The sequence below is a fragment of the Oryza sativa genome, chromosome 11, assembly GCF_034140825.1.
Source record: "Oryza sativa Japonica Group chromosome 11, ASM3414082v1".
Classification (NCBI taxonomy): domain Eukaryota; kingdom Viridiplantae; phylum Streptophyta; class Magnoliopsida; order Poales; family Poaceae; genus Oryza; species Oryza sativa.
The window spans coordinates 7,506,790-7,525,592 of NC_089045.1; the positions used below are offsets into that span (position 1 = coordinate 7,506,790).

The 18,803-nt window shown below is 44.7% G+C and overlaps 1 protein-coding gene and 1 non-coding gene across 2 annotated transcripts; both read left to right on the forward strand.

The window, feature by feature from the left end:
* Positions 1 to 1,257: 1,257 nt before the first annotated feature.
* On the forward strand, positions 1,258 to 7,490 carry LOC9268663 (leucine-rich repeat receptor-like serine/threonine-protein kinase BAM1). The gene is made up of 2 exons (XM_015760019.3): positions 1,258 to 4,277; positions 6,578 to 7,490. The coding sequence occupies exons 1-2, from the start codon at positions 1,514 to 1,516 to the stop codon at positions 6,997 to 6,999; spliced, it is 3,186 nt and encodes a 1,061-aa protein (XP_015615505.1). The 5' UTR covers positions 1,258 to 1,513; the 3' UTR covers positions 7,000 to 7,490.
* A 1,554-nt stretch (positions 7,491 to 9,044) lies between these two features.
* On the forward strand, positions 9,045 to 12,249 carry LOC107277845 (uncharacterized). Its single transcript, XR_010737396.1, has 3 exons — positions 9,045 to 9,509; positions 10,136 to 11,864; positions 11,981 to 12,249. It is a non-coding gene; the product is annotated as an uncharacterized protein (transcript).
* The last annotated feature ends 6,554 nt before the right edge of the window (positions 12,250 to 18,803 follow it).

Here is an 18,803-nt window from a genome sequence, read left to right on the forward strand (position 1 = left end):
ATGTTGTCAATTTTTTTAACTATTTAGATGAAAATCCATATCCCCCCTCTCTCTCTCTCTGCATTTTTTGCATTCTGAAAGCCCTCTCAACCCCATCCCTTGCTTGGATCTAGCTCATTCCTTTTCTTCCTTTTTTCCCACTGTTTTTAAGATTTTTATTTTCAACGGATCTTTTTTTCCATTGAGAATAATATTTTTTTCATGCTATATTCCTTTCTTATGCTTGTTACATGAAGATAAAACTGTCTGAATTGATCCTACTGTTGCAAGAAGACCAAGGCTGCGTTCTAAACAGAGAAATGTGACAAAACCATTAGCACATGATTAATCAAATATTAATTATTACATGCTTAAAAAATAAATTTGGTTTGATTTTTTAAGAAACATTTGTATAGATAACTTTTATACAAAATACACCGTTTAGCAATTTGAGAAGTATATTCATGGAAAACGACGTAGTAGCCCAGACAAGACGAAGGCAGCCTAATCTTTGTATCATTAGTTCTTGTGTTCTAATTGTAGGAAAATAGTAACATTTTTTTTAGATAATGAGGAAAATAGTAACATCAAGCATGTAATTAATAGTAATGCTAACATGAAATGGCTGCAAGGACATACTCCTACTAGCCAATAACACTTCTGTTCTGTCCTCAGAAGCAACCAAATGATTTACCTACACTTACAATATTGAACCACACATGCACATACTCAAATGCAACACAACAAACACATTGATTTGCTACCTCTTTTAATCATTGCCTAAATTCACAGGGCGATGTACTTTGATGGAGACCGGAGTGCACCCCCTCTTTTCCTGTCGGGCCTTCGCCGTGTAACGTCATAATTGAACAAAAACCCTTTCCAAATTGCCCCCCACATAACCAGTTGCACAATTTGAAATATATAAAAACAGAGAAGGAGATTTGAATCGAAATGCTCTCAAAAAATATTCAAAAGCTAGATACAATCTCTCCCTCCCTCCTTGCTTGCCCACTACAACAACAGTTTTCTTCTCTCTCTCTCTCTGATCAAAAAGAAAAGCAAAAGCAGGAACTGAAGAGAGAGAGAGAGAGAGATAAAGAACAAAAAACCAAAGAGAGAGAAAAGCAGAGCAAGAGTAAGAGAGAGAAAAAGAACATAAAACACAAACTGATGAACTGAGCCCAATGCACTACTAGCATTGTAGTAGTAGTACTAGAGAGTAGAGACACCCTTCAACCACAAGGCATATATATCTCAAAAGACAAAGCAGTTCTTGCCACACAGAGAACATATTCCCTTCTCCCCCCTAATCTCATCTCATCTTCAACGTGAAGCTTCATCTTCTCACCTCCATAATTTTCCTCTGAAGCTTCTCAAGATTCTTGCATGCCTTTACCTTAGTACTACCTCTCTATATCTCACTGAAGCAGATAGATAGATTGATAGATAGATAGATAGATAGCTTCCAATGCCATTGCCAATGGCGGCAGTGTAGATTTGATTAGCTTGTCAAAACCTCGGCTTCTCACCAATGGCGTCGTGTCGTCGTCCTGCTCCTCTTCGCCTTGTCGTGTTCTTGGCCATCGTCTTGCTGCGCTGGTCGACCAATGGCAACGCCACCGCCGGTGGCGACGACGCGCTGCGCGGCGACGCGCTGGCGCTGGTGAGGCTCAGGGCGTCGCTGCGGTGCCACGCGCACGCGCTGCGTGATTGGTCGGCGGGCAATGTCGCCGCCGTGTGCGCGTGGACCGGGGTGCGGTGCGCCGGCGGCCGGGTGGTGTCGGTGGACGTTGCCAACATGAATGTGTCCACCGGCGCGCCCGTGTCGGCGGCGGTGGCGGGGCTCGACGCGCTCGCCAACCTCTCGCTCGCCGGGAACGGCATCGTGGGCGCGGTGACCGCGTCCGCGCTCCCGGCGCTCCGGTTCGTCAATGTCTCCGGCAACCAGCTCGGCGGCGGCCTCGACGGCTGGGACTTCGCGTCGCTGCCCAGCCTCGAGGTGTTCGACGCGTACGACAACAACTTCTCCTCCCCGCTCCCCGCCGGCGTCGTGGCGCTGCGCCGGCTCCGGTACCTCGACCTCGGCGGCAACTTCTTCTCCGGCGAGATACCCGCGGCGTACGGCGGGATGGCGGCGCTGGAGTACCTGTCCCTCAACGGCAACAACCTGCAGGGCGCGATCCCGCCGGAGCTCGGCAACCTGACCAGCCTCAGGGAGCTCTACCTCGGGTACTACAACGTGTTCGACGGCGGCATCCCGCCGGAGCTCGGCCGGCTGCGCAACCTCACCATGCTGGACATCTCCAACTGCGGCCTGAGCGGCCGCATCCCGCCGGAGCTCGGCGCGCTCGCCGCCCTCGACACGCTGTTCCTCCACACCAACCAGCTGTCCGGCGCCATCCCGCCGGAGCTCGGCAACCTCACGGCGCTCACCGCGCTCGACCTCTCCAACAACGCGCTCACCGGCGAGGTCCCCGCCACGCTCGCGTCGCTCACCTCGCTCCGGCTGCTCAACCTCTTCCTCAACCGCCTCCACGGGCCCGTCCCCGACTTCGTCGCCGCGCTGCCGCGGCTGGAGACGGTGCAGCTGTTCATGAACAACCTCACCGGCCGCGTCCCCGCGGGCCTCGGCGCGAACGCGGCGCTCCGGCTCGTGGACATTTCGTCGAACAGGCTGACCGGCATGGTGCCGGAGATGCTGTGCGCCTCGGGGGAGCTCCACACCGCCATCCTCATGAACAACTTCCTCTTCGGCCCCATCCCCGCCTCGCTCGGCTCGTGCTCCAGCCTCACCCGCGTCCGCCTCGGCCAGAACTACCTCAACGGCACCATCCCCGCCGGCTTGCTCTACCTGCCACGCCTCAACCTGCTCGAGCTCCAGAACAACCTGCTCTCCGGCGATGTCCCGGCGAACCCGAGCCCGGCCATGGCGGCCGCCTCGCAGTCGTCGCAGCTGGCTCAGCTCAACCTCTCCAGCAACCAGCTGTCCGGACCGCTGCCGAGCTCCATTGCCAACCTCACCGCGCTGCAGACGCTGCTCGTCAGCAACAACCGGCTCGCCGGCGCCGTGCCGCCGGAGGTCGGCGAGCTCCGGCGGCTGGTGAAGCTTGACCTGAGCGGCAACGCGCTGTCCGGGACGATACCGGCGGCCATTGGGCGGTGCGGCGAGCTCACCTACCTCGACCTCAGCAAGAACAACCTCTCCGGCGCGATCCCCGAGGCGATCGCCGGGGTACGCGTGCTGAATTACCTCAACCTGTCGAGGAACCAGCTCGAGGAGGCGATCCCGGCGGCGATCGGGGCGATGAGCAGCCTCACGGCGGCGGACTTCTCGTACAACGACCTGTCCGGCGAGCTGCCCGACGCGGGCCAGCTCGGCTACCTCAACGCGACGGCGTTCGCCGGCAACCCGAGGCTGTGCGGGCCGTTGCTGGGCCGGCCGTGCGGCTACGGCGGCGGCGGCGCCGCCGCCGTGGGGGCGGGCGGGTCGTCGTCGGCGCCGGTGGTGACGACGCGGCAGCGGGCGGCGGGAGGGGACTTCAAGCTGGTGCTCGCGCTGGGGCTTCTGGTGTGCTCGGTGGTGTTCGCCGCGGCGGCCGTGCTCCGCGCGCGCTCCTGCCGCGGTGGCGGCGGACCCGACGGCGGCGGCGCGTGGCGGTTCACGGCGTTCCACAAGGTGGACTTCGGCATCGCGGAGGTGATCGAGTCAATGAAGGACGGGAACGTGGTGGGCCGCGGCGGCGCCGGCGTGGTCTACGTCGGCCGCACCCGCTCCGGCGGCTCGATCGCCGTGAAGCGCCTCAACACCTCCTCCTCCGCCGCCGCCGCGGGCGGCGGCGAGGCGGCGCGCCACGACCACGGGTTCCGCGCCGAGATCCGAACGCTGGGCAGCATCCGCCACCGGAACATCGTCCGCCTCCTCGCCTTCTGCAGCCGCCGCGGCGGCAGCGGCGGCGGCGAGGCGGCGAGCAGCAGCAACGTGCTGGTGTACGAGTACATGGCGAACGGCAGCCTCGGCGAGGTGCTCCACGGCAAGGGCGGCGGCTTCCTGTCGTGGGATCGCCGGTACAGGATTGCCGTCGAGGCGGCGCGGGGGCTCTGCTACCTCCACCACGACTGCTCCCCGATGATCGTCCACCGCGACGTTAAGTCCAACAACATCCTCCTCGGCGACAACTTCGAGGCGCACGTCGCCGACTTCGGCCTCGCCAAGTTCCTCCGCTCCGGCGGCGGCGCCACCGCCTCGTCGGAGTGCATGTCCGCCGTCGCCGGCTCGTACGGCTACATCGCCCCAGGTACGCCCGCCCACGCGTTGCACACCTTCACGTCGCACAAATCGTACGGTCGCGATTGACTTAGGAGGAGAGAAAACGATCCCGACCGTCCGATGGATCAATCCTGATCCGCTTGTCGCTGTCGCATGCAGTCAGTGTGTAGCAGCAGCGCTGACCACTGACTGGCGCTCTCCTCTGTCACTGGATTGCGGGTCCCACATATCCAAAGTCAAAACAAGGGAAACTTTGCCAAAAACTGCTCACATACTAGGCACATAGTACCAGTTTCATTCTAAACTGTTTGATTTAGTTTTGAAACTATATTTAAAATTTCGGGTGAATTTTGTCAAAGAGTCAAAGGTAGGGTAGGTTTTGAATTTGTGGTAGCCAGCACTGCAGCGGGCGCAGATGCAATCTGATCTTGAACATGACAGACGCCGACGTGGCACGTAGCAGGTGTGGGGCCCACGGAGGGGGGGTTTGGCAGAAGCTGTAGGAGTAGTAGGAGGGTGGTGCACTGAACAGTGGGCCCGTGACCGAAAGCGGCCAAAAAGGGGTCCTCTGGTCAGGCATGCAAAGCACTCGAGAGCCCAATAATTTTTCGTGGGTGGGTGTGGGGCCCACCGGATAGTGACCTGACGAGGCGGTGGACCCGCGTTGCCAGTGGACACACGGCCATGCCGCCCCATGCAGCGTTGTGGACGGCGGCGTGGCAGTCCAGCAGAGCCATTGCCACAGAGTAGCAGTATTGGACTTGCCAAAAGAAAACCAGCAAGTAGCAACTCCTCCTAACAATTACTCCTTCTGTTCAACATATAAGCGATTTTGAGTAGATGTGATACATTTTAATACAATAAATTTGGACAGAAAAATTATTTAGATTTATTGTATTATATTATATCATATTTCACTAAAATCCTTTATATTTGAAAAGAAGGGAGTACGTCGAAATCAGGATAACCCTGATTCAACGTTTCTGCGAGTAACATACATACGAGCCATCGAGATGATAATTAGATTTTATATTACCATTTATCGGTTAGAAACGACGGCGATATTCAAAGGGGATACAATTTCAGTACATATATAGATCATCGGACAAAGGTGATTTGTCTGTCGATGATTTTAGCGGATACACTTAGCATTGGTCCCGGGTTAAGGGAAGAGATGAGAGAGCGACCGAGAGCTTTTAGGGTTCGGTTACGCTAGCTGCTGCATCTTTGACCGGCATGGGGCTTAACCCAGTAAAAAAGCCTCATCATCTCCTCTTCTTCTCCTCTCCTGGGTTTTCGCCAAAGCGTCTCGCTGTTACGTCGTCTCCAAAGCTATCAAACGGCACGCCGGTTGCTGCTTGCTTGCTTCTGCTTTTGAACGGCACAGTATATGCTACAGCTTAGCTAGCTAGGCGCCTTCGCTGTTACGGTCACGCACTTTGCTTGCTACTTTTGTTTTTAATTATCTTTTAGAGCAAGTTTAATAGTATAGCCAACTACTATCTCCAATTCATCTATAGTTAATCTAATAGCTTATTCATACGATAGTTACGTACTACACTATTAATACCTGGTCCCACCTGTCATACACACACTGCGTATTGGAGTCCGTGCTATAGCCGGCTACAAATCTGTAGCACGCTGCTTTTCTCTCTCCTTATTTATCTCTTTAAAATATGTTTGCAGCTGACTTATAGCCTGCTATTGTACCTGCTCTTATACTTTGGTTAGTTTAAAAACTGGGTATTTGGGGGGCTTGGATTAGTGCAAGTATCCTAGGTGAGCATGGGCTTTGATACAGACAGGGATTTGGGCGTGGGATGGATTGGATGGGTGATCTCTCTTGATCCATGAGAAGAATTTTCCTTGGATTTTGGGGAGTGTTGGTAGGATAAATTAACAATGGGGGTTAATTAATTTGTTAATGCAATGTTACGGGATTGAGATTCCAATCAATTTGATTATGGGATGGTACTGGTACTACTAGTGTACTTACTATACTCCTGTAGGCATTTCTCTTGGGATTCGTTGCAGAATGTTGCGTGCACTTGGTTTTGTCCTTGGTTTCTACTATGAATATATAGGGGGGGCAACTGCTAGGTTACTGTTGCTTGTGTACTAATCAAATCGGCAACTGAGATACACTTAGATTTCGTTTCGCACGAGAGGGGGTAGTTTATACCAGAAGGTGCCATGCATCACGTTTTGGACTGGTCCTAGCTGGCCCCCTCCTTAGCTTTTGTACCTTTCAACATTGGGGTTTTTTTTACCAGTTTTACGGATATTTAACTTTTGCGCGTGGCTAACTGTGCGGTTTTGTTTTTACAGAGTATGCTTACACTCTAAGGGTGGACGAGAAGAGCGATGTCTACAGCTATGGAGTGGTCCTCCTGGAGCTCATCACAGGGCGGCGGCCCGTGGGGGATTTCGGGGAAGGGGTGGACATCGTGCAGTGGACGAAGAGGGTCACCGATGGCCGGCGGGAAAGCGTGCACCGGATCATCGATCGCCGGATTAGCACGGTGCCTATGGACGAGGTGGCGCACATCTTCTTCGTCTCCATGCTGTGCGTCCAGGAGAACAGCGTGGAGCGGCCGACGATGAGGGAGGTGGTGCAGATGCTGTCCGAGTTCCCCCGCCACGGGTCGGACCAGCCGTCACCGTCGTCGTCGGCACCGGAGACGGGGGAGGAGAGCAGCCCTGAGAAGGAGCCCAACTGCTACAAGCTGTTCCCGGACTTGCTGACCTAAGTTGAGAGCAAAGTACCTGTTCTGGTGATGGGGGCACAAAAACACAATTCATTTGCCATTGTTACAGGACTTGGTGGCATGAAAGGACTGGAGTAATTAAGTGGTACTAATTGAGAATTTGGAGCCAGCATTCTAGTGCAAGTTTGTTGGTAGGCAGACAGTGTGGTGGTGACAAGAGCTGGGGAGGAAGATCAAATAACATATGTATAACTTTTGTAACTTTATTTTCTTTCATCTCCCTCTTTTTTTTTTCCCTAATTCTTTTGTCATCAAAGGTGTATAGGGTTTGATCATATGCTACCTTCTAGGTGATTGTGCTGTCCAATGTAATAGTCACTTCCATGATAGCTTTAGCCCTTTGTAATCTCCTGGTAATCTTGAGCCACCATACATTGTCATCTCCTTTTACACTAGTTTCCTCTTTATATGCTCATTATGTACTACTACTGGTTCCATATATACTATAGTTCATGGCTTTTTGTATTATTCAAGCCAATTTTGTCATCAAGGGGGGTGAAGTAATCATCTGTTGGAAGATTCTTGACTAGAGCTTTGGGTTCAGGAAAAGTGAGAAAAAGAAAAGAGAAGTACTTGACAGTCTTTGAAAAACAACCCAAGTCCCAAAGCTTAAAGCAAGCCGGACAGTGACTAAATTGAACAACTTTATCAAAAATAAAGGAGCCAGTGTAAAACATCAAGAGAGAATTTTTGAAGAAATATCATGATGGATGGATGATGCATGGTCTCAGAGGTTCAGAGGCTTGCAGTGTCGGTAGCTTGAATTAGCTTCAGAATACGTACAATATTGAATTTATTTTACTGATTAGGTATAGATGTAATGATGAAAGGAAGTCCAAAGTTGCAGGTTCTAAACAGAACTGATCTGTACCCTGTTCATGTATCAAAACTGGTTGCCTTGTTTTTCATCACTTCTAGTACTGTTTTCTCTGGTCACTGCAACTTTGGCCCTTGATACACTTTGTTAGAGCATTCTCACTTATGCACCTCAGTTCTTTAACTTTGTACTCCAATTCCAAGTGCAAGCCATTTTAGCCTTCTTAACTCTTGCCTAACTGTAAATCGTTTTACAACTTCTAAACACTTTTCAATCTTTTCTTCCATATTTGCTATTATCAAATATATGTTGTCCTTCTCGCCATTAACTGAGTTATCAATTCCAGTGTAGCATAAATGAAGCCTTGAACGGCAACTAAACCAAAGACTATTTTCTTAATTTCTATCTACAAATCTAGAATGACTTATATTTGGAACAAGATAGATTAGATGAATATCAGTGACCAATGGAAGTAGAAAAAGAAAACAATTCTGAGGCCCTGTTACGGCAAAGAACGACTACTTGTTGGGACCAGTCCCTTTTATCCCAAAATTGAGGACAAGAAAGCTGCTCACAATTCAGTTATTGTTCACTAAATGTTCGTCAAAATATCAAATTCTAATCGCACCATAAGAACCTGAGGGCCAGGAAAGGAAAATATCTCAGTACAGAAAAGTATAATCAGAATTTGATGGTAAAAGTAGCAAACAGTTCAACTAGATAGCTTAGACAGCTAAGAACAAACACACTGTCTTATCTGAAAAATTGTATAGTACAATTATAGTTGTGATATGTACCAGACAAGCAGAAAGAATATGCCGCAGGAGACAGGACTATCAATTATTCAAGAAAATACAGCATACAAGGGTATCTTAGATTACAAGGACAGATGCTGGATGAAAAATTCAGACTTGGGATCTTTTTCAAAGACTGGCAAGTATAAACAGCTACTTCCTCTTGCCATAAAAATATAAAATACCTTTTCTATTGGCAAACTCCATGATTTAACATTTTGCCTTTGTCATTTGGAAATAATATGCTAGTATAATTTTTTTGAGATTGCATACTCTGAAAGCAATTTTACTTCAAAAACAAACATTTTAGTAGCCGGACAGAATTGTTTGATCTGCACTGATATAAATTCCAATGTTTTCAGAGTACATAGAGAGAACGGTTGGCCATGAGCCCATGACTAGCTAACATGCCAAAGCAGATAACATTTGAAATTTGACCATCACTAAAATGATACAAAAATGCACCATTCTCATTGTACTACAGGAATGAAATCTACTCAGCTTCTTACTAGATCTGCTGTAGAGTATGAACTACTAGATGCAGACCAGGGTGTCAAAACTACAGAACAAGGAAAACTCTGTTGGTAAGACATGCATGCATGGTTGTTTCATTCTATTGTCGACCAACAAGAACATCTTTGATCATGTTAATCAATAAAAGGGAAGGTCCAGTTTTCATGGAGAGGCAATCTGGTGGCGATCGGGAGGCGAGTCTGGGTGTTAATCCCTCTTCTGCAAAGATTTGATCTGCCTATGGCGGATCTATCTTTCGCCGATAATTGGGATTTCTCTCCCGGCGAAGGTTTTGCAAGAGAAGTCAAGAATCGCTTTTCTTCCACTGTTCATTTCTCCCCAGGTTTCTCAGATGTTCGTCCTTTCAAGTTAGTGGTTTGTTTCTCTCGTTTCAATTTTCGCTTGTCTGAGGAATCAGTGGCGTTGGCCCTTTGTTGTTGCCTGGGGGGTAATCCAAATGGTTTCCATGTTCGCTTGCTCCAAAATAATTGTTTTAGCTTTCTGGTTGCAAATAAATTTGTTGGCCTTCTTTATCTATTCCCTTAAGTCTTATTCTTGCCAACAATTTCATTTGTTCTTCCATCTTTGGCGGAATGGAGGTCCAGATTGGTATAAGAAGTACTCTCAATGGATCATTGAACAGGATAAGGAATGGACTACTGTAAAACCAAAAACTAGATCTAAATCTGCTTTGGTTAAGCCTAGAGTTTCTTTTGCAAAAGTAGTTCGTTCTAAACAGGTTGAAACTCCTTTTGTGATCCCTGTGAAAAAAGCTTTTGACTCCTTGAAAAAGAGCTTTTCAGTTCATAGACCTTCTGATAAAAAAGATTTGGATCATCCGAACAGTACTTTTTTGAGTCAAAAATCTATCCCAATTAAAGATCGACTCAATTTTGATGTGCCAAATCGCACTTCAGTTTTTGACAGATTGCAATTTCCGGAGAAATCCCCAAATCGCTCTAACTCAGATCTTTGTTCCCATTGTTTGTGGCAGGGACATGGGGTTTCAAAGTGTTCCAATCCTGTTCGGTGCAATTTTTGCTTTCGCTATGGGCATTTGGCCCAGCATTGTTTGGCCTAGAAGAAGAAGTCTAAATTCCAGTGGGTAGTTAAAGAGTCTTTACAGCGAAAAGAGGTAAATAAATCAATTATACCAAATTCTTCGGCCACTACCTCTCGGCAGGTTTCTGCTCATCTCGAAAAACACAATCCCCAATCTAATCTGCTAGAGAAAAACTCCGCCATGGCGAACATTGTCCTCAACCCAGGACGTTTCCTTGAAGCTGGACAGCATGTCCAAGATGGGAGCCCTAATCGTCTGCCTAGGGCAGACATCACAGTGCCTGCTCCACAAAAACAACATGAAGCCTACATGCTAGCGGAGATTGAGCCCCAAGTTCATGAAGATGAATGGGATGTTCATAGATTGCAGATTCGAAATCATCTACAGAATGAACTAGGTATAATGGTCACTCATTGTTCTCCGCATCCTCTTGGTGTTGGCCTCTTTGCTGTTAGAACCACATTGATTAGAGATACTCTGGTTGCTGCTTTTGGATTCCATTACAATGGAGGGCATGTCGTCAGGTTTGACAATCATGACAAGGGTATTAATTGGAGGGTTGCTCATGCTGATAGAGTTGGTTGGATCATGTTTCTTGGGTACCCCCTAGATTTTCGCTCCACAAGTTATATCTCTAGGGCAGTGGGTCTTTTTGGCAAGCTAGATTACTGGCAGGAGGTTGATGCTATTCCAGTAAGAGTCCTCTTGAGGGCATATTTTGATGATGTTGATTTGGTTCCAAGGAGGATAGTTATTAAACAGTTCCCTAATCAGGGTGGACAGGGTGAATCTTGGACCTTTGGTGTCTTTGTTCTTAACAATGAGTTTGCTGACCTGCAACCTCAAGATGAAGATTTGCCACATGTTGGTGCTCCACCTCCCCCACCTGACCCACCTCACCATCATGGCCCTGCCTGGGATGAGATTAATCATCATCATGGAGATGAAGGTGCTTGGGGAAATTGGGAGCAGTAGGCTAAGAATCAACCTGGTTCCGATCATTCAGGGCTAAGTTCACAGGGTGCTAGTGCAAACTTACAGATTGTTATTGCTGCTAGCACTGATAGTTCTCCTCTATTTACTATTTCTCCTGAGATGCAAGGAAAGATTGATGAATTTGTTCTTAGGATGAAGCTGTTGAAATCTCTTCAGAACAAGACACACATACCTTTGCCTATTCAAAATGCGGCCCCTTTCACTCAACTTCTATACCCCAAGAGGAAAGCTTTGTCTGTTTACTCTCAGTCAGTGTAGCCAGTGGTCAAAAGGGCCAACTTGAATGAATCCTCTTCCTGGGCCATGGAGAAAAGCCTATCTATAGATGTAATACCAAGCACAAAAGGCCCTATCTTGTCCCCAATTCCTCTGGCTATTTTGCCTCCTTCAGGAGTTCACTTGGATTCAGATAAGTTTCTCTTGGCAGGCCCTGAGGTTTCTGTTGGCAGGAATGAGCCAGTTTCTTCGGTTGCTTCAAGCTATGATGCTCTGATTCTTCCTAAGGCCCCTGTTAAGAAAAGAGATGGTAAAACTATTCTTTTTGATCCAGTCAGGAGACAGAGCTCCAGGTTGAGGGCTTTATCTACAGATGTGGCTGCAGATCCTAGGATGGGGATAGGAAAACCTAGAGGCAAATCTGCAAAGAAACTGAAAGAATTGGCAGGTATTACAAATCTTTTATCCTCTGGCAGTATTCTTAAGGAATCTGATTTTGCTTCTGATGTTCATTCTGAAACTGATTCCACTCCATCTGATTGTTCTGTCTCGCTGTTGCAAAAGATGGGAGTCGAGATGTGCGGCCTATCTCTTGAGGAGGTGGCTGAAAGCAAGCTGGGTGGACAGAAGTTGGACTTGGTGCCCAGGCCTGCTAAAGATGAGGAGTAGTTTAAGTTTCTTTATGGCAGTCTACTTTGGAACTAAATCTATGTTAAGTGTGTGGTTTTTCTATGAACCTTGTGTAATGACAGTTATTGTTCTCAGCTGGTTTATGTTTTGTAAGGTTGACTGTCATCTGTCCCTATATCAGACTAGCTTTGCTTGTTCTGTCCCCTTCCTGCTTTCATTTTTTGGATCATGAATCAACTTCGTAGTTGGAATATTCTTTGTTGGAACATAAGGGGTATGAACTCTGTTGAGAAGTGGGATGCTCTTAAGTAGAATATTGACTATAGTAACTGTCAAATAGTTTGTCTACAAGAAACTAAAAAGGAAAATGTTGACTCATCTTTTCTCAGGAAAGTTATGCCCAAAAAATTTGACAGTTTTCTTTTTGTCCCATCTCGTGGTGCTTCTGGGGGAATTCTAGTTTGTTGGTGTGATTCCATTTTCAGGGGAACTTTGCTATCCTCCAATAATTTTGCCCTCTGCATAAGCTTTACCTCCAGGCATAACAATGATAGTTGGTTTCTAGCAGCTATTTATGGTCCTTGCAGAGGTCAGGAAAGAGATGTTTTTGTTAGCTGGTTACAGTCTTTCCAATTGCAACCTTCTGAGGCCTGGATTTTTCTTGGGGATTTTAATTTTTACAGATCTGTTGAGAATAGAAATAAACCTGGAGCTGATATGAATGACATTTTCATTTTCAATAACATTATCAGTTCTTTGGGTTTAGTTGAAATCCCTTTTAAAGGAAGATCATTTACTTGGAGCAACATGCAAAATAACCCCCTTCTTGAGCAGCTGGATTGGGTTTTCACCTCTAATGACTGGACTCTAAAATATCCCAATACAGTGGTTCTTACTTTGCCTAGAGCTATTTCTGATCATGTGCCTTTTGTAATTAAAATAGAATCATCCATCCCAAAAATGTGTTTCGTTTTGAGAACTATTGGGTTCAGATGGAGGGATTCTTTGATCTAGTGGCACAAGCTTGGAGACTGGACCCTGGTTTTTTTGACCCAGCTAAATGCATTTCTTTTAAGTTAAAGGTCCTCAGAAAGAAGCTGATTTGTTGGAGTAAAGGTTTCTCTAAGCTCTTGACTTTTTTTTTGACGGGAAACAGTAGGAGAGCCTCTCCTACTGTGCTATATTAAATATATATAAAAATAAGGTTACAATATTTACTAAGGGACAAAAATTAGGAAAAGTCATCTATCCATGATTGCCAATCTAGTTTGTCTATCTCTTTTGCTCTGTGCATATGCAGAGCAAACTCCTTCAAAAAATCCTCCTTCCATTTTTCAAACCTGTATGGAACATTGTTGAAGATCAGATCATTTCTTCTTGACCAAATATGCCAGCATCCAATCGCTAAAACTTCGAAGAAGAATCTGTGTTGAAAATTCTGTTTGGCTGATGTGATCATGTTCATGAAATCCATAGCCAAATTCCAGGGAATTCCAATCTTTTGCCAGCACAGTTGTGCTGCAGAACAGGAAAAGAAAAGGTGGTTCCTATTTTCAGTGATTGCAGAGTTGCACAGTACACACTCAGGCCCATTTTTAGATAAATGCAACATAGTGTTATATTTTTTAGATCTAATTGAGGAACTGAGGGCTCTCTCTCTTTTTGAATGGAATTTCAGAGAAATTGTGAAGAAGCATCTCCTGAAACTTTTTCAGTTTAGAAGATCTTACTGGAAAAAAAGATGTACTAGCAGATGGATGCAACTGGGAGAGGAAAATACTAAATTTTTCCATGCAATGGCAACTGAGAGATTCAGGCACAACTTAATAGCCCAGATTAATAGTAATGGATCTGTTTTCTCTGCTCATCATGAGAAAGCTTCTCTCTTTTATGATGCTTTTCAATCCAGAATGGGTGTTTCAACATTTCCAGGAATGAATTTTGAACTTTCAGTGCTCATTCCTACAAATGCTGACCTGGAAAGCCTAGTTGATCCTTTCTTCACTATTGAGATGGATGATCTGGTCAAAAGAATTCCAATAGATAAAGCTCCTAGGCCGGATGGTTTCAATGGTTTTTTTTATCAAAAGTTGTTGGCCTATTATTTCCCAGGATTTCTACAGACTTGCTGCACAATTTCATGCTGAGTTGGCTGATCTTCAATGTATTAATTCTTCTTACATCACTCTGGTCCCAAAGAAGGCTAATCCTGAATGTGTAAATGATTTTAGGCCGATCTCCTTGATGAGTATTTGTTTAAAGTTTTTGACAAAACTTATGGCTGACAGGCTCCAAGGAGTTATTAAGAAGGTTGTGCATGAAAACCAGTATGGTTTTATTAAGGGGAGAACAATCCAGCATTGTTTAGCCTGGTCTTTTGAATATATTCATCAGTTTCAGCAATCAAAGCAAGAAATTCTGATCCTAAAGCTAGACTTTGAAAAGGCTTTTGATACGATAGAACACATTACTATTCTAAGAATAATGGAGCAAATGGGTTTTCCTACCACATGGTTGAATTGGGTCAGAATGGTTTTTGACTCAGCTAGCTCCTCTATTCTTTTAAATGGTGTTCCTGGAAATTTCTTTAAGTGCAGAAGGGGGGTTAGGCAGGGTGATCCTCTCTCTCCTCTGCTTTTTGTTCTTGGTACTGAGCTTTTACAAGCTATTCTGGATAGAGCAATGAATATTGGTTTGTTAACCAAGCCAATAATTGATCAGGGTGGAGGAGATTTCCCTATTGTTCAATATGCTGATGATACACTTGTCTTTCTAAAGGCTTCTTAGAGAGAACTTTTTTGTCTCAAGGCTTTACTTAATACTTTTGCTCAGGACACTGGCCTGGAAATTAACTATCATAAGTCAAATATTTATCCTCTAAATGTTCCTGAAGAAAATATAGAGAATTTTTCTCTCCTACTCGGTTGCAAAGTTGGAATCATGCCTTTCACATACTTGGGCCTTCCAATGGGTTCTACACGACCAAGGGTTGTTGACTTGGCGCCCCTAGTTGACAGGGTTGAAAGAAGACTTACTGCTAGTGCCTCTTTTCTTCCTTATGGTGGGAGATTAACGTTGATCAATTCTGTCTTGTCGGCAATTCCAACTTACTACATGTGCTCTCTTAAGCTCCCAAAGACAGTTATAGAAGCCATTGACACTGCTAGAAGGAATTGCCTTTGGAGAGGTTCGAATACCTTGGTCAGAAGAAGACCATTGGCAGCTTGGGACAAAGTGTGTAGACCAAAGGACAAGGGTGGTTTGGGGGTTATAAATCTATACATCCAAAATGTAGCACTTCTCCCGAAGCATTTACATAAGTTTTATACCGCTGAAGATCTTCCTTGGGTCAGATTAATATGGTCTTCTTATTATGGAACAAAGGTCCCTCATATGGTTTTCAATAAAGGCTCCTTTTGGTGGAGAGATATTATTCAGTTGTCTGATATTTATAGGGCTATTGCTTAGTGCTCCATTCAATCTGGTTCTTCAGTTCTCTTTTGGGATGATTTGTGGAATGGGGATGTAAGAAAGTAGAAGTTCCCTGAACTTTTCTCCCAAACCACGGTGAGGTGGGAATCAGCAAGCTCTTTTGCTAATTTAGTTTTGGAAGATTCTTTCAACCTCCCCCTTAATGCCGAATCATATATTCAGTTCTTGCAATTGCAATCAGAGTTAGACTCTCTAACTTTCGCATCTCTTGGAAAAGGTGATCACTGGTCTTTCGTTTGGAACTCTAGCAATTATTCCTCGAGAAAGTTTTACAAATCTAATTTCGCTGGGATTTCTGTTCCAAGACCTGTGGTTTGGATTTGGAAAATCAAATGTGTGAAGAAAATAAAGGTTTTCATGTGGCTGCTTATTTGGGACAGATTGAATACTAGAGACATGATTGATAGAAGGCACTGTGCACCTGTTGATGCAATTCTAACCTGTGGTCTTTGTGTTGGTTCTAGAGAAACTTTATACCACCTTTTCTTTGATTGCCCTTTTAGTAAGCAATGTTGGCAGCATCTTGGCATCAGATGGAATACAAGTCTGAATATTTGCCAAATGATGGTCCTTGCAAGAGTCCTCTTCAAGCCAAGGGCTTTATGGAGATATTTTCTTTTGCCTGCTGGCACATATGGAAGCAAAGAAATGCACATGTTTTTCAAGATGTTCGACCTGATTTTAATAGGTGGTTGGTTTCCTTTAAGTCTGAAATTCTTCTACATGTTTGTAATTTTTAAAGAATGAATGAATCTCTTTCTTTTTCTATTCTTAGCTGGTTACAAAGTCTGTAATTTTTAAGGTTTTCTGTCTGTTTGTAAATAACTTTTGTTTTCTTTTATAAAATTTAACTACTGGGCAAAGCCCTGGTAGTAATTCCTATAAAAAAACAAGAACATCTTTGCCATAGTATGATTAGAGGAGCCAGAATCCAAATCTGTTTCGTTCTGATGTCCAACAAGAACACCTTGGTCATAGTATGATCAGAGAAATTAAAATCCAAATTTTAATGATTCAAGTTGACAGACATGCATAATTAATAATTTCCTAGCTGATAGTGTGTCCTTGAAGGTTACAGTTTATAGATAGAGAACACTAACCTGGCATTCTGGGTGACCGAATCATACTTTGTACTTAATAAGCTTACAGACCAGATTTCTTCTCAATCATAAGTTCATCGTATAATTATTGGAAATATGGTCATTATTCGGTATATTATAATAAAAAAAACATTATACTAAACATGACATGTGTATAGTTGAATGATCTAGTGATAATACTAAACATGAACATGCTAATAACAAGATAAACATCATCTAACAACATGTTTAACAATGCGATGAACAGTATAACATACCCGGAAAAGGCTCCGTTGTTGGATGAGACTTTGTTGTTGCCACTGTTGGTGTTGTCGTTCTTGCCTCCTCCAGTCCTGCTGCCGGTACGTCCTCCGTTAACGCCTCTTCCAGTTGACATGCTAGTGTAGTGAAAGTAGACGATACAGAAAGTTGACGTAGAGGAAGAAGACGTGGTAGTGCAGAACTGCAGTCGAAGAGGTTGCCGAAAGTAGACGTTGCAGTCGAGAGCAGTCGCGCAAAAGAGCTCCCAAAAACTTGATCACCCGCCTACTCATGCAAGTAGCGCAAGCGGACAGAGTTCCGGAGGCTTGCTCGTCCCAAGCACTCTTTCGCGCAAGTGCTCAGAACCGGGGAAGCAGAGTAAGCAGAGTGGTAGCGCAGGAACAGAAGAACCGAGGAGAAAGATGTGCGAAAGAAAGAACATATGTGTGTCTGTCTATCCCGGTGGTGTACTTATATAGTGCGCGAGAGGGAGAGGAATCTCCTTGTCCATAACCGCGCCACGGTGACACCCACACAGGGCGGCACCAAGGTGGCCACATGGACATTCCATATTCACCCAAGGACAAGGAAGAGAATTTTAATTTGATTTTTATTTTATTTAATCGATTAAATGATGTATGTTTTATTAAAATTACTTCTTGAGCTTAGAAAATTCACGGGAAATCTCAGGGATTACTTTAGGACATGGAGAATATTAAAAAAATATTTTCAGCCATGATTTTTAAAGAAAATTTTAATTCCCTCATTAATTTCATTTGACTAATTGTAATAAATTTTAATATAAATTCTAGAAATGTATTATTTAATGATTTTTAATCCCACTTGAAAATCGGGGCATGACAATTGAGCATGCGAAGGTGGAGAGGAGGAACAATGGTGGTTCATGAAGAAAGATGGGTGGTGGCGGTGCATGGAGCGGCAACTAGTGGTTGCCGGTGGCCCGAGGAGTTTGCTATCGGTACAATTCCCTACCAAGTTCATCGTATTTTTTTTTCTTTGAGTACCATTGACATGTGGGTCACCAATCATTATAAAGAATTAGCTAAAGGTTCTATGCGTTGCAACAGAGATAAAAGCAAAAGCAAAAATTATAAGTTTATAACATTGTTAATTGATTAGGCATGCAATGCCATATATACAAAACAAAAGTATTCACGTGCAGGGATCTTATGGCCCCATATGTTAGCTTGTGACATTGAAGATAAACTTGGACATCACCATTAGCATCATTTAAAGTATAAGGTCCCATTTGATTCTCCAACAAGGATAAAGATTAAGTGCGCATCCAAAACGACACATGTCATTAACATATGATTAATTGAATTTTAATTATTAAAAACTAGAAAAATGGATTTATTTATTTTTTTTAGCAACTTCTATATAGAAAGTTTTAGCACGAAACATAAGAAACGAGAAAAAAAAATCTATATTACATTGCAGTTTAGAACGTGACATAACATAGATATTTAATGCTCGTCTCCTTTAAGATAAAGGCGGCGTAAAAAAATATATATCACGTTACAATTTAGAACAGGACACAACATAAATGTATGACATATATATTTAATGGCTAGTCTCCTTGAGATAAAAAGGCGGCGTAAAAAAAATATATATCACGTTATAGTTTAGAACATGACGTAACATAGATGTGTAGGGTAGATATTTAATGGCTTGTCTCCTTGAGATAAAGGCGGCGTAAAAGAAAATCTATATCACGTTGCAGTTTAGAACGGGACGTAATATAGGTGTGTAAAAGAAAATCCATATCACGTTCCATTTAGAACGGGACATAATAACATACTGGCTCGTCTCCTTGATATGAAGGCAGCGTAAAAGGGGACCTGTAATTGTGATACTGTAAACATTAACCTTTACTTTAATCACAGCGGACGGAGTCCAATATT

Coding starts and splice junctions, on each gene's coding strand:
- LOC9268663 (XM_015760019.3), top strand. CDS start 1,514: ATGGCGTCGTGTCGTCGTCCTGCTCCTCTTCGCCTTGTCGTGTTCTTG. Junction 4,278..6,577: donor GTACGGCTACATCGCCCCAG/GTACGCCCGCCC, acceptor TTGTTTTTACAG/AGTATGCTTACACTCTAAGG.